We start from the raw sequence: 13390 nt of genomic DNA, 5'->3' as shown, positions 1-13390 counted from the left end.
TGTTAAAAAAAAAAACATAAAATTTCAACAGCTTTAAAATCAGCTCATGACTTCTGGTAAGACATTTTAAAATTCTGTGTTTTAATTTCTTATATTCAACAATCTAGCATTTTTAACACACATACGGCCAAAGACACATGATGTATAAGGAATAGTAGTATAAGGAGCTGGAGAAATGGCTTAGTAGTTAAGAGCACTGACTGCTCTTCCAGAGGACCCAAGTTCAGTCTCAGCCCCCACATGGTGGTCACAGCCTCTATAACTTCAGTTCCAAGGGATCTGATACCCTCTCTGGCTTCTGTGGGCCCCAAACAAACATGTGTTACACAGACATACATGAAGGCACAACACACACACATAATGCAGCAAAAATTTAAAAATAGGCTTTTTGTATGAGGTTTTATTTAAAAAAATAAAAGGATTCTATTATAGACACCCTCAGACAATAGGATGAACAGTACTAACCTTATGATCTCATAGACAGTGATTCATAATTCTCAAGCTAAATGAAATATGGGCTTCACACCAATTATGACCTGAGCATACATAGCCTTTTCATATTACTCCATTCTAATTGGTGCATTTATATATTGCACTTAAACAAGAATCCATTTTAAGCTTTGCAAGCTAAGAATATATCTATAATAAGGTACAATGATCAATAATTTTGTAAAAATAAATAAGTAATAGTCAGGACATACACTTGTCATCAAGTCTGATGACCTGACTTCAGTCCCTGGAATCTGCATAGTAGAGCGAGAGCTGAATCCCACAGGCTGTCTTCTGACTTCCATACCTGCGCACTTTGGCATGTCCATACACAAACACACACATACGCACACATGTGTGCATGCACACACAAAATAAATAAATGCATGTAATAAAATTTAAGCTTACAAAATCTATTTTTCAAATTGGAGCTGGATTTTTACATGTGAAACACTACTAATACTAATCTATATAGAAAAGATAGCCAAGCATTCCCACTTTAATGTTTTGTTTTCTTTGCCTCTTGTTTCTTTTCTAGGGGGAATTACCTAGTGTTCGCTCTAAGTTCCACGTCCTCTTTCTCCTCTTTGTGGCCTGCATGTTTTTTGTCAGCCTTGTGATTCTCTTTGGTTACCATTGTTGGCTTGTCAGCAGAAACAAAACGACCTTAGGTAAGATGGAATGTTATGATTAGAAAAATGCATATTAATGTATATCACTGTTCCCTAAGGAGAGAAAAACTAATAGTAAAGTATTTCAGCTTTAGTGATATCCCCTGAGACAAATGGAAATACATTTTACTAAACTGGACAACAATAGTGAACAAACTTATGGACTACACAGAGCATCCATGAGTCGCATCCCATAGAGAACCCACAATGATCGCAGTTCTGTACATCCCCAATTTTACAATCTGGCTTCTAGAAAGTTCACATGAAGTAATGAGTATCAGAAGGAAGATAGGACACTAAATAACAATAATCTAGTTGATGATTCTTAGCCCAAAACAGGGACCTTAAAAAGACTCCAAATGAATAACAAAAATGAATGCGAAAGTCCAGGCCATCGAGATTTCTCAGCAGGTAAGGGTGCTTTCCAAGATCCTGACAACCTGAGTTCAAGTTCTGAAACCCACGTGGTAGAATGAAAGAATTGATTCCCACAAGTTATCCTCTGTCCTCATACCATGGCATGCACACACAGGTGTGTGCACATAAACACACACATACACAAAATGAATAAATAAATTTAAAAATGTAAAATTCTTTTTATAAAGAATCAGATTGATACTTACAGTCAAAAGAGTATATAAAAATACCATACAAATGAGATATGCATATTAAATCTGCAGAAAATCAGTACACTAAATGAGTTGGGTTTTTTCTTTTTTGCTGTCAATTAGTACTCTAGACTTGTTATTATATATAGAACAAAAGAATTCTAGTGCAATAATTACTTCATCTGTGGTGAATATTTGCATGGTCTATAAGTCAGTACACAAGGAATAGGAAGAAAGCGTTCAAGTGTTAAACGTTTAACTAGGATGAATTAGATTTGAAAGGAATTTAGTGTAAAAGCCACTGCACTTGGAGAATTCATTTGCTAGGGGAATCTTTGCACCCATTTTTCTAAATCAAATATACGTATAGCACTTAGTACTTAGGGTAGTAAATTAGCACTTTTGGTTGAGAGATAGCTACAAAAGTAGAAAAGTACTAAAAGCTTCATGATAACAGGGTCTGAAAACAAAGAGCAAATGGGAAATGGTGAGATGCAGCCAGAGCCCAACAGTGAAAGTGTTTGCTTAATGGGATAAATGTGTGTCTAAAAATAACGTGCACTAATGTGGCCCAGTTCCTCGTACGCTTTGAGGTGATTACAGTTCACCCATTGACATTTCGTCTGGAGTAAAACTAGGTTTTTTACATTGCAGGTTTCATTGTGAACATCTTCATTTCTGAAATGTTTCAAAACCAAATCAATGTCATTACCATCTCTTTATGTGTCATTACTTTGGTCCCAGATCTACAGATGGAGACCATTTGGCTATTGTTGCTACTTTGATTCCAATAAAGTACACTTAAATCTATTCATGCACTCCTTAAATTCTACAGCCCAATGACATGCCCCTCAAGAATGCTGTATTATTTTTGCCATTGTGTATTTACTCTGCCTTAAAATGATGAGAGTATAAATTCCTTAGTTTCAATAACAATTTCACCTTTTATTAAATAATTTAACTGAATTTTACTAAGTAATTTAGCAATAATTAAGAACATGGACCTATGCTTAAACAGCAAAGAGATGTCATAAATGCAGACCACATCTTTTGGAGAGATGTAAAATCATCACAGTGATGAAATGTATTCCTTTATTTTCTTCCTCTTTCCAAACTCCGCTGCACTGTATTAGAGGCCTTTTGCACTCCAGTATTTACAAGTGGACCAGAGAAAAATGGGTTTAACCTTGGCTTCATCAAGAATATCCAGCAGGTGTTTGGCGATAATAAGAAGTTCTGGTTTATACCTGTTGGGTCCAGGTAGGTAATTATTACCACTGGAAGCAGCTAATGCTGAGCCATGCAGCTAAGCAGCAAATTTATTTTTGAATGTTTTTGTTTGAGAGTTTCACACATTTATAATGAATTTTGGTAATTTTCACACCCCGCTCCCCTTTTTCATCCCTCCTCTCTCCTGCTGGAAGCCTTCTTTTCAACAAGTCTACTTTCCTGTCTTTTGTGTGTGTGTGTGTGTGTGTGTGTGTTTCTGACTCACTTAAATTAGTGTTGCTGGCATATGCATGCATGAGCGGCTATTTACTGGAGCAAGGACAATTTTTCAATGGCTACACCGCTGAGGAAAACAATCCTTCCACCAACAACTGTTAATTACCAATAATACCACAGAGAGGGAGAGGCCTTATGGGTTCATCCCCTATTTATGGTGAAGTGTTGATGGGCCCAATCTTGTACAAGTGTTGTGCAGATAGCCATATCTTCTGTGAGTTCATGGCTGTAATGGCTGTGTCATGTCCAGAAGGTAGTTTTTTTGTTGTCCATTTCTCTACACTCTAGCTCTGATCATCTTTCTACCATTTCTTCCATGACGTTCCCTGAGCTTTGGGAGGGGTAATCCAGCTGCCTAACTTAGGGCCGAGCGTGCTGCTATCACTCATTCTCACCGTCTTGGCCAGTTATGGGTTTTTGCATCAACCACTTCCCATCTCAGAGCAAGCTTCTCTGATGACGACTGAGCACCTATAGTTGCAAATTAGACTCAGTTTCTTTTGAGATGAGGCCTTACTATATAGCCCTGATTGGCCTGGACTCACTTTGTAGACCAAACTGGCTATGAACTTGCTGCTGTCCACTTGATTTTCCCACTTCACTGATGGATTAAAGGCATGTGTCACCATTCCCATCTGCAAATGCAGATTGCTATCAGTCTTATAGGTATGATTTTCCCCAAATTTCTCACTTGTGTACCTATAAAGATAAATCATGAAGTGGAGGTATGATAAAATAGACACTTTCATGATTTACTTGTGGAAAGGTAAACTGGCACCCATCTTTAATAAATTTGATAGTACATATTAAAAACATCCGTTATCCCAGTGATGGAGAATAGACTACACACAAAAATGTTCTTCAGTCTAGGCATGGTGGTTCATGCCTATAACTCCAGCATTTGGAAACCCGAGGAAAGAGAATCATGAATTTGACATCAGCCTGTGTTTACAGAGTGAGTTTCAGGACAGCCAGGGCGCTACACAGAGAAAACCTGTTTGTTTGTTTGTTTATTTATTTATTTATTTATTTATTTATTTATTTTTGTAGAGCTAGACTTATATCCTTTGGGTGACTTTGTGACCCCATTGAAACCACCACAAGCTACAGGAACTGTAGAGAATGTCTTGACCTTTCTGTATCCTTTAGGTTCGCTGCGCAAACAGCATATATCCATATTCTCTTGTTGGAAAAAAACTTTGCTGGAGTCACATAATAATAAAGGTTAAGGGCTGGAGAGATGGCTCAGTGGTTAAGAGCACTGACTGCTCTTCCAGAGGTCCTGAGTTCAATTCCCAGCAACCACATGGTGGCTCACAGCCATCTATAATGAGACCTGGCGCCCCCTTCTGGCATGCGGGCACACATGGAAGGCTGTACACATAATAAATAAATAAGAAAAAAATTTAAAAAAAAATAAATAAAGGTTAAATTTTCTCCTCACCTCCCTTGCTGCATCAATACTTCCTCTATGCCAGTTAATGTTTTATAGGGCTGTTTGTTTAAGGTGTGGTATAGTCAACTCTTCTAACTATAAATACCAAGACAAAATTCGTCAATGGGTAATATTGATTAATAACTGTTAGCAAGAATTAGCTACATATACTCTGATCACACACTGAGGCACACAAATAGTCAAAGTCCGTTACCACATCACTCTAGTATAAAAACAAAACCAAAAATCAAAGCCCATTTACTTACATAATCATTATTCTAACATTTTCTGTAGAGCAATATAAATAAAATCTGTAAACTTTTTATTGACATCATTCAGAAACAAGAGAAAAAAAGTATATACAGCATCAAATAAATAATCCAAAAGCCATCCAAAGTTAAACTCAGAATACACTCAATTAGACTCAATATAGACTCAATTGCTGAAACTATAACAGTATCTGGCTAGGGCCACCATGATTCCTGCCATGGCCTCCTATCTGGGAATGGCCAGAAATTAATTAGGGACATGCTCTAGATTACCATAGAGACCCACAAAGTAGACTCACATGTAGATAAATCGTCCCTAGAATCCACACTGCAGAGACACCTTGCTATTTCTCTTTTCCACTCTATGTTAAAAGTAAAAAACAAAACAGGGTGCAGGAGCATCCTTCTCACCCTTCATAGCAGCTTTTCCCACAATGTTTAGCGATGGTGAGTCTTCTCACCTCACTTTATAATTTAGAATCAAAACGGTTTGATAATGGGATGTAATTGGGACCATCATAGTTAAGTGATATTTATGAAATTGCATATGCATATTGCTACTGGGCATTGTGGAAAGCAAATTAAAGAATGTCTTACAAACAAAAATAGTCAGCATTGATACAGACAAACAAGACATGGAAAATGAGGGTAATTTAGCAAGTAAATGATAATGGTTGGATGATAATAAGAGCTTATTTGATCATGGCTTTAGACAAAAGAACTAAGAATCCACAAGTCTTGTGGTGTATAGCTCAGTGGTAAAGAATTGGACCAGAGAATTCTCACAACACAAACTTAAATCCATGATTATATCTCATTTCTAAGAAGATTATCACTGTCTCAAAATTTATATTACATAGACATTATGACACACACCTATATCCCAGCACTCAGGATACTGAGACAGGAGATTGCAAGTTCTGAACCTCCCTAGGTCACAAAATAAGACCCTTCCTGAGCTGATGAGATAGTTCAGTGGGTATAAATGTGCTTGCCACCAAACCTAAGAACCTGAATTCAATCACCAGGATCCACATGGTGAAAGGAGAGAACCTATTCCTATAAGTTGTCCTCCACATATGCACACATACACATGCATACATACACACATATTCTCTCTCTCTCATTCTCTCTTGCTCTCTCCCTCACCCCTCCCTCCTTCTGTGTATGACTGAGTTTGAATAAAAAAAAAGAAATTTGTGTCATATGCAAACTCTACCTTTCTTTCCCACCAGCCCTGGTGATGGACACTCCTTCCCTCTGAGGTCTATAAATGAATCTCAGAACCCGCTGCTGGCAAATGAGGAACACTGGGAAGACAATGAGGATGACAGTCGAGGTGAGTAGACTCAACCCTACATTATCTGTGCTTCAAAAAATAATGTAGAACCAGGCGGTAATGGTACATGCCTTTAATCCTTGCACTCAGCAGGCAGAGGCAGGTGGATCTCTGTGAGTTCAAGACCAATATGGTCTACAGAGCAAGTTCCAGGACAACCAGGGCTACACAGAGAAACCCTGTCTCAAAAAAAAAAAAAAACATAAAAATGTCCAAAGAGGTTTTATAAGGATGACAACCTCATAAGTACCTTCTGGATGGAGAAGGAAAAGTATAGCCAGATTTGTTTAACAAATGTGGGTGGCCAAGGCAGCTATGCTAAGCAATGTTCTCTAGAAGAACATAACCAATAAAATGCATGTATATGTTATGTATTATAAAAAGAAATTTATTAGAATGGCTAACATGATAGGGCCTGTATAGTCCAGCAATGGCCATCCAGTAGCTGCTCAGTCCACAAAGCTGAAAGCCTTAGCAATCCCAGACTGATGCTGGAGGCCTGAAGATTCCTGCAGAACCTCTGGTTTTGATTCTGCATGGGGGGAATGAAGAAACTGGAGGCTGGTGTCTGGGAAGATAGAAGTAGCACTGATAGATAGGTCTCTGGAAATACCTTCCCAGACATACCTAGAAGTTGATTCTAAATCATATCAAGTTGACAATAAGACCAACCGGTGGATCTGAAGAGAAAGCTCAGCATTATCTTTATCAGTGCTTGTCACACAAGTATGAGAATTGGGAATTCAGATTCCCAGATCCAGTAAAAGCAAAGTGGGCTGGTTTGTGGCCCATCCGTAATCCCAGTGCAGGAAACAGAGACAGGAAATATCTGGAGCAAGCTGGCTAGAAAGATTAGCAGAAACATTGAAGTTTAGGTTCAGTGAAAAATCCTGCAACAATATATGTGGTAGAGAATAATCAAGGACACCGAACATCAGTCTCTGCACTGCACATAGGCAAACACATCTGCACACACATGCACTCACAATACATACATGTATATACACACGATTGCACATCATACACACATACCATCCAAAAAGAGAAGCCATCTTTACAGGAGCATTAGATGGTAACTTAAGCAGTTCCTTACCGGCTTCATTATCCCATGACTTACAACTCTAGAGCTAAATCAGGGAATATAATAGACAGTATTGTGCCTGGGGGTAAACAGTCTTCCCAGATAATCACTCTTGCTATTTTACTTGACTATAAAGATTTACTTCCGTCACTGGGCAACTTCTCTACCCTCCTTCACTCATAATGGTTCAATTTTCTTTAAAATCTTATACACTGTAAAATGGCGTAAATACATTACAAAGTAAAAGGTATGTGGGAGCGAATTTGTACATGCCTCTAGTAAGGGCAAAGAAAACATTTAAAACAAAAACTTTGCCCACCCAATTTCCTCCATCAGATAATTGGGTCATCTTGAGATGTTTTATGAAGATCTAAACATAATAGTCTCCTGCCATACATGTTCTATTCTTTGTCTCTGCCCATCACTGGACCCTCTGCTGTATTTCCCTTCTCTGCAAATGTTGTTGATACTAGGCATCAGAGAGCAGATTTTAACAGTTGTTGAAGTCAAGCAGTATCCAACAGAATTTTTTTTTTTTTTTTTTTTTGGTTTTTTCGAGACAGGGTTTCTCTGTGGCTTTGGAGCCTATCCTGGAACTAGCTCTGTAGACCAGGCTGGCCTTGAACTCACAGAGATCCGCCTGCCTCTGCCTCCCAAGTGCTGGGATTAAAGGCGTGCGCCACCACCGCCCGGCCCAACAGAAATTTTTAAGTAGGGAATTTTAATAGTCATCATGAATTGTACCTAGGGTAAGTGAAGCTGAATGAGGACGTGAAAATTTTTCAAGTGAGGCTCAGATGCAGAAGACAAGCTTTTCTAAATTCACACAAAGCCCAGGTTCTCTACCTGAAAGTACTATCTTAAAAGAAAGCATGTTTGGGATTGAAAAATGAGAAATCAGCCCCAAGTATATAATTACAAAAGAAGATAATTCTTGCCCAGCCAAAGAATTTTGAACACACACACAAATGCCTATTACTTCCCTGCTTATTATGAGAAGCTGGCTGTGGTTTGCTGTGCCATCCTCCTGCCGCTAGTCCCTCTAAACAGACATTAGCTTTTAGCAGTCTCAGAAGATGGGACTTCTTATGTTGGTATTGACTCTTTCCAACAGAAATTAAAGATATACCTAATTTCAAAGTTGACTGAAATCATTCCATAATAGAAAAACAGTTCATATGTGAGCCTTATGCTGTCAAGCCGAACACTTTAAAGATCTGTGTAGTGCCACCTGACTGGAAATACTTCGAAGGGGATGGGGAGACGGCTTAGTAGCTAAAGTGCTTTCCACAAAGCTGAGTTCCAATTCCCAGTAGGTGTGCTTGCCATAGGATTTGTATGGAAATTAGAAGGTGGCCTTGTGAATTTGGTTCTCTCTCCACCTTTGCAGGAGTTCTAGGGATTAAGCTCAGGTTGCACAGCAACCGTCTTTACCCACTGAGCCATCTCCCCCACTCAAGACGTTACTTTTTTGAAGCAGCCTCTAAATTTGGTCTTTTTCAAACATATCCGGTCATAATTTTCATATAACTTTATATATTATAAAATCCTTTTATATTTTTATGTCCTTTGAATTCAATAATCATGTTGTATAGACACTAATATTTTATAATTAATGAAACTGAGGATGGGAGAAGTTACCTAACTCATCCAGTATCCCAGAATATGAAATCAGGCAGTGCTTGGAATCAAATGAAGGTATCCTGATTCTAAATCCTGAGAGTTTTGCGGTATGATAGTATGTCTGTAATTTGGAAGAATAAATATGAGACATGGCACTGTGGTTTAGTGCCATCTTGTTATCTGAAACATCCAACTGCTTCTAAAATCAGAAAATATACCATAGAGCACAAACCTCTTTTAACTTTATCAAGACCACTATGCCATCTTAAATGAAGGAGATTTTAACCCATTCTTATGTCTACCAGCTTTATTCTTTAATGGTGCTTTTCTCTAACACAGGTTCTCTAACTGCACTCTGTCCAGTTGACTGTGTGTTATCCTCAGTCATGGATGTCTTCTGTGTGTATGTGATCATAAACAGATTGTTCGTATAAGTTTTTTAAACAATGCTTTGGTTAAGTCCTTGATTTGTTTTCTTATTTTAGTTTTTCTAGACAAGGTTTCTCTGTGTAGCCCTGGCTGTCCTGAAACTCACTCTGTAGACCAGGCTAGCTTCGTACTCAAGAGATCCACCTGCCTCTACCTCCCAAGTGCTGGGATTAAAGGTGTGCTCCACCACCCAGAAAATTATTTGATAAATTCATACATTGTATTTGAGCATACCCATCCCCCAGTTCCATAACTGCCCTTTCCACCCTCCTATCCCTTCCTAGCTAACTTTGAGTCCATGATCTTTTAACAATACATTCCCAAGAAAGGTGCTGTAAGTGTTAAAATTACATTTCTGTTTCCTTTAGAAATTGTCAGAATTAATAGTTAACCAATAATATAACATTTGCTGTACATTATGTATTTATTAATAGCATAATGTAAAATACTCAATGTATAAAATGACAAAATCCTGCAACAGCAACTCAGTAACTGAAAATGCGATGCTAGCGCGAAGAAAAGTTTATGTTCTTTGCAATCCCTACCCTAATTTAATACAGGAAAGTAAGAGGTTTAAAAGAATCACATTTATGAAATCAAAGCATTTAAATGGGTTTCTCTGGAGAGGCTTTTAAAAATAAAGTACTTAATTAATGCACAAATACACAGGAGCTGCACAAATGAGTACGCACATCTGTGTCATTTTCTGCAGAGATTAAACAGGCATCTTTTAAAAAGATTTTTGAGAGACTTGGAGTTGCATTTTAGCTTTTTGGGGAAGTGATCCAGAAATGCCTGTTACATTATTGCTTTTTCTCATTATAAATTTTCCTATATCTTACATTAAAAAATTAGAGATGATAATAAAAGTCTTTATACTAATCTATTCCAAATGGAACCATTTCCTCCAAATTGGATGGATAGCATCTACAGTCCTGCCTATTGTAAGTGTCATGAATAATAAAGTGGGCATGATTGTCAAAGAGATGCTAAAACGCAAACTACTGTAAGCCAGCTTCGACCTGCATGTAAAAATGATATTTAAAAAACTCCATGGCTTTCTCAGAGGAAGGCGCCTCTTATTATTTTCTGAAAGAACTGATTTCTTAATGTTTTCTCTTTATGGCTCTGGTGCCTTTCTGAACGCTCTTTGTTCTGTCTTCGTTTCAGTAGGTAACAAAGCCTGGGCCGTTTTCCACCGCTAGCCTTTTTCACATTAGTAGCTGAACACTTTGATCATGGATGTTTGTTGGAGATGCAGCATCTGTGGCCATTCAGGGAGAGTAGCTACAGTCAATTTTCTGTAGATAGTGAAGTTAACAGTGATGGAGGCAAAGACTTCAGCAGCAGAGCCGGGTTCCTTTCCACCTGTGAAATGGGCTAGGTTTCTGTCACTGTAAGAAAATCCTGGAGATAACCAGCTTTCGAAGAGAACAGGCACATTGAAGGCTCCACTCTATGACCAGTGGGTCTTATTGTTTTAGACTGCCAACAAGAACATCCAGTAATGATGGCAGTCTGCCATTGAGAAACACCACTCCCTTCATTGCTTTGAAGCAAAATAGAGAGTAAGGAACTGGGACCCACATACTCCCTCAACGAAATGCCCCCACCCAGTAACCTAAACACTTCCCCCAGCTCTTTATAATTCTGACAACTCCCAATGGTGCCAGCCCGCTATGGACCAAGACTTTTAGCACATGAGCCATTAGGGAACATAAAGATTCAAACTATCAAGCTATAGCACAAAGGAATAAGTCACTAATTTTACTGTAAAAATGTGAGGTATGCAGTATGATGTTTTGCATGCATACATACATACAGTGAAGTGGTGGCTATAGCATACAGCATCTCAGAACACTGGTGTCCTGCATATTCTAGCAGTCCTCATGCCACCCCTTCAGTCTCACATTTCTCTCTATGGCCACTCTGGAGACTTTGGCCTCTACCTCAACATGGCATCTCACCTTCTCCTGACTCAGGTAACTACTGTTCTAGTCTGTTGGTGTATATTTAACTCCATTTAAAATTTTCTCCCTATCAGAAAGACCATGCATTACTGTTTTTCTGTGTCTGCCTTAATGACATCCGTTTTAGCTCATTTCGTTGTAAATGGGAGAAGTCACTTCTGTCCTAAAAATGAATGAGAGGGAGGGAGGGAGACACACACACACACACACACACACACACACACACACAGAGAGAGAGAGAGAGAGAGAGAGAGAGAGAGAGAGAGAGAGAGAGACAGAGAGAGAGATTCTTCACATATCCATCAACAGTTTGGTCAGTCTTATTTCTTGGGTATTGTGAATAATGCTGCAATGAACATGGGAGCGAATATATCTCAGAAGACATCTGGGTCATATGGTCATCTGTAGCTCCATTTTGAATTTTTAAAGAAATCACCACAGCAGTTGTAACAATTTGCATTGCCAGCAACAATGAATGAAGGTAGCCCTTTCTCTACATTCTCACCAACAGTTTTTCTTTTTGACATTCTCGTGGGTCTGGGATTAAATGTCAGGCCATGACCATGCTTGGCAAGCATTCACGCATTCTCCCACTCAAGTTGGTCACAGTCCTATCTTTTGACTTTTCTGTAGCAGCCATTCTAATAGACATAAGGTGGCATCTCGTGGTGCTTTCGATTTCCATGCCCATGACCATTAAGAGTTTTAGCACTTTTCCAAATACTTGTGCCGTCTTTGGAAAAATGTCTTTTATATAGTTTAATCATTTTAAATTCAGTTATTTGTTGGCTTTGGCTACTGGTATAAATTTCTTAACACAATTTGTTTATTGGATACTTGTCAGATTTGTGGTTCACAGCTATTTTATCCTGTTCTATCGCTTTTTATTTTATTGTTACTTTTGCTGTGAACAGGCTTTTTAGTTTGATAAACCTCCATTTATTTACTGTTTGTTACTTTTAAATGTCATGTTAAACATTGTTCTTAAGACATTTCCCCATATTTTTGTGGTAGTTTTATAATTGCAGATGTATTAATGACACCCTTTGTAAAAATAATTGATAGAATATGCTTAGATTTCTTTCTGGGCTGTTTCTTTTGTTCCATTGTCCTATGTATCTGCCTTTATGATTATCCTAGGTTTGTAATACAGTTTAAGATGCAGTAGTATGATGCCTTCAGTTTTTTTGTCTTTATCAGAATTCTTTTGGCTATTAACAAACTTTTGTAGTTCTTTATAATTTTTTATTTTTTATTTATGAAAAATTCCATTGTAATATTGATCCAGATTATGTTGAATTCTGTTAATTTTGGTGGCAGTATGGACATGTTCACCATGTTGGTTCTTCCAAAGTTGTGGACACAAGATATATTTCCATTTATTTGTGTCCTCTTCAATTTCTTACATCATTGTTTTAAGTTTATTCCCTCTGTTGAGTTCTGCCACTTTAAAGAATGAAGGGATGCAGGCAAAATGAAACTGTCCTTCTTCCTTGGGTTGCTTCTTTCACTGTATGACTACAGCTTTTTAATTGGACTCATGAGCTCTTACAGTTATTTTAATTAATGGATGGATTCCAAATGTTTGCTCTTTGTGGGAGAAAAGAAGGCCAAGATCTCTTACTCCACCATCTGGCTAATATCACCTGGAAATAACTCTTATATCAGCATCTATGATTGACTAATGGTGTTAGCTGCTCTCGAAATGTTTGTAGAATATTTTTAAAGAAATCAGAATTCAACCTATTTGTTAGGAAAATTTACTCTGAAGATCTTACACACAGGTTTCCTTTCAAAGGTGGAAATAAGCAACTTCGCTTATAATTTTCATGTCAGGGTGCTTGCTCTCACAAAGAAACCCAAAGTGAATTATATATTGTATATCATAATTGATCATCTAACTTCTTCCTTAATCCTGCCTCCATAAGGTTGCTATCCTAGGTATGGACTTTCCAGGGTCTTAGGATGTG

The 13390-nt window shown here is 38.0% G+C and overlaps 1 protein-coding gene across 2 annotated transcripts in view; it reads left to right on the top strand.

Moving 5' to 3' along the window:
- Nucleotides 1-13390, top strand: part of LOC121444290 (palmitoyltransferase ZDHHC15) — a 105696-nt gene that overhangs the window by 76968 nt on the left and 15338 nt on the right. For both annotated transcript variants that reach the window (XM_041646112.1, XM_041646111.1), the window contains 3 exons: nucleotides 1028-1160; nucleotides 2902-3028; nucleotides 6214-6317. In XM_041646112.1, the coding sequence (XP_041502046.1) occupies nucleotides 1028-1160; nucleotides 2902-3028; nucleotides 6214-6317 (364 nt within the window). The remainder of the gene's footprint in view (nucleotides 1-1027; nucleotides 1161-2901; nucleotides 3029-6213; nucleotides 6318-13390) is intronic.

This window comes from Microtus oregoni, unplaced genomic scaffold, assembly GCF_018167655.1.
Source record: "Microtus oregoni isolate MIOR12 unplaced genomic scaffold, Mior012 000119F_ref0000445, whole genome shotgun sequence".
Classification (NCBI taxonomy): Eukaryota; Metazoa; Chordata; class Mammalia; order Rodentia; family Cricetidae; genus Microtus; species Microtus oregoni.
Note: the sequence above shows the minus strand (reverse complement) of the source record. Positions and strands in the feature narration are given on the sequence as shown.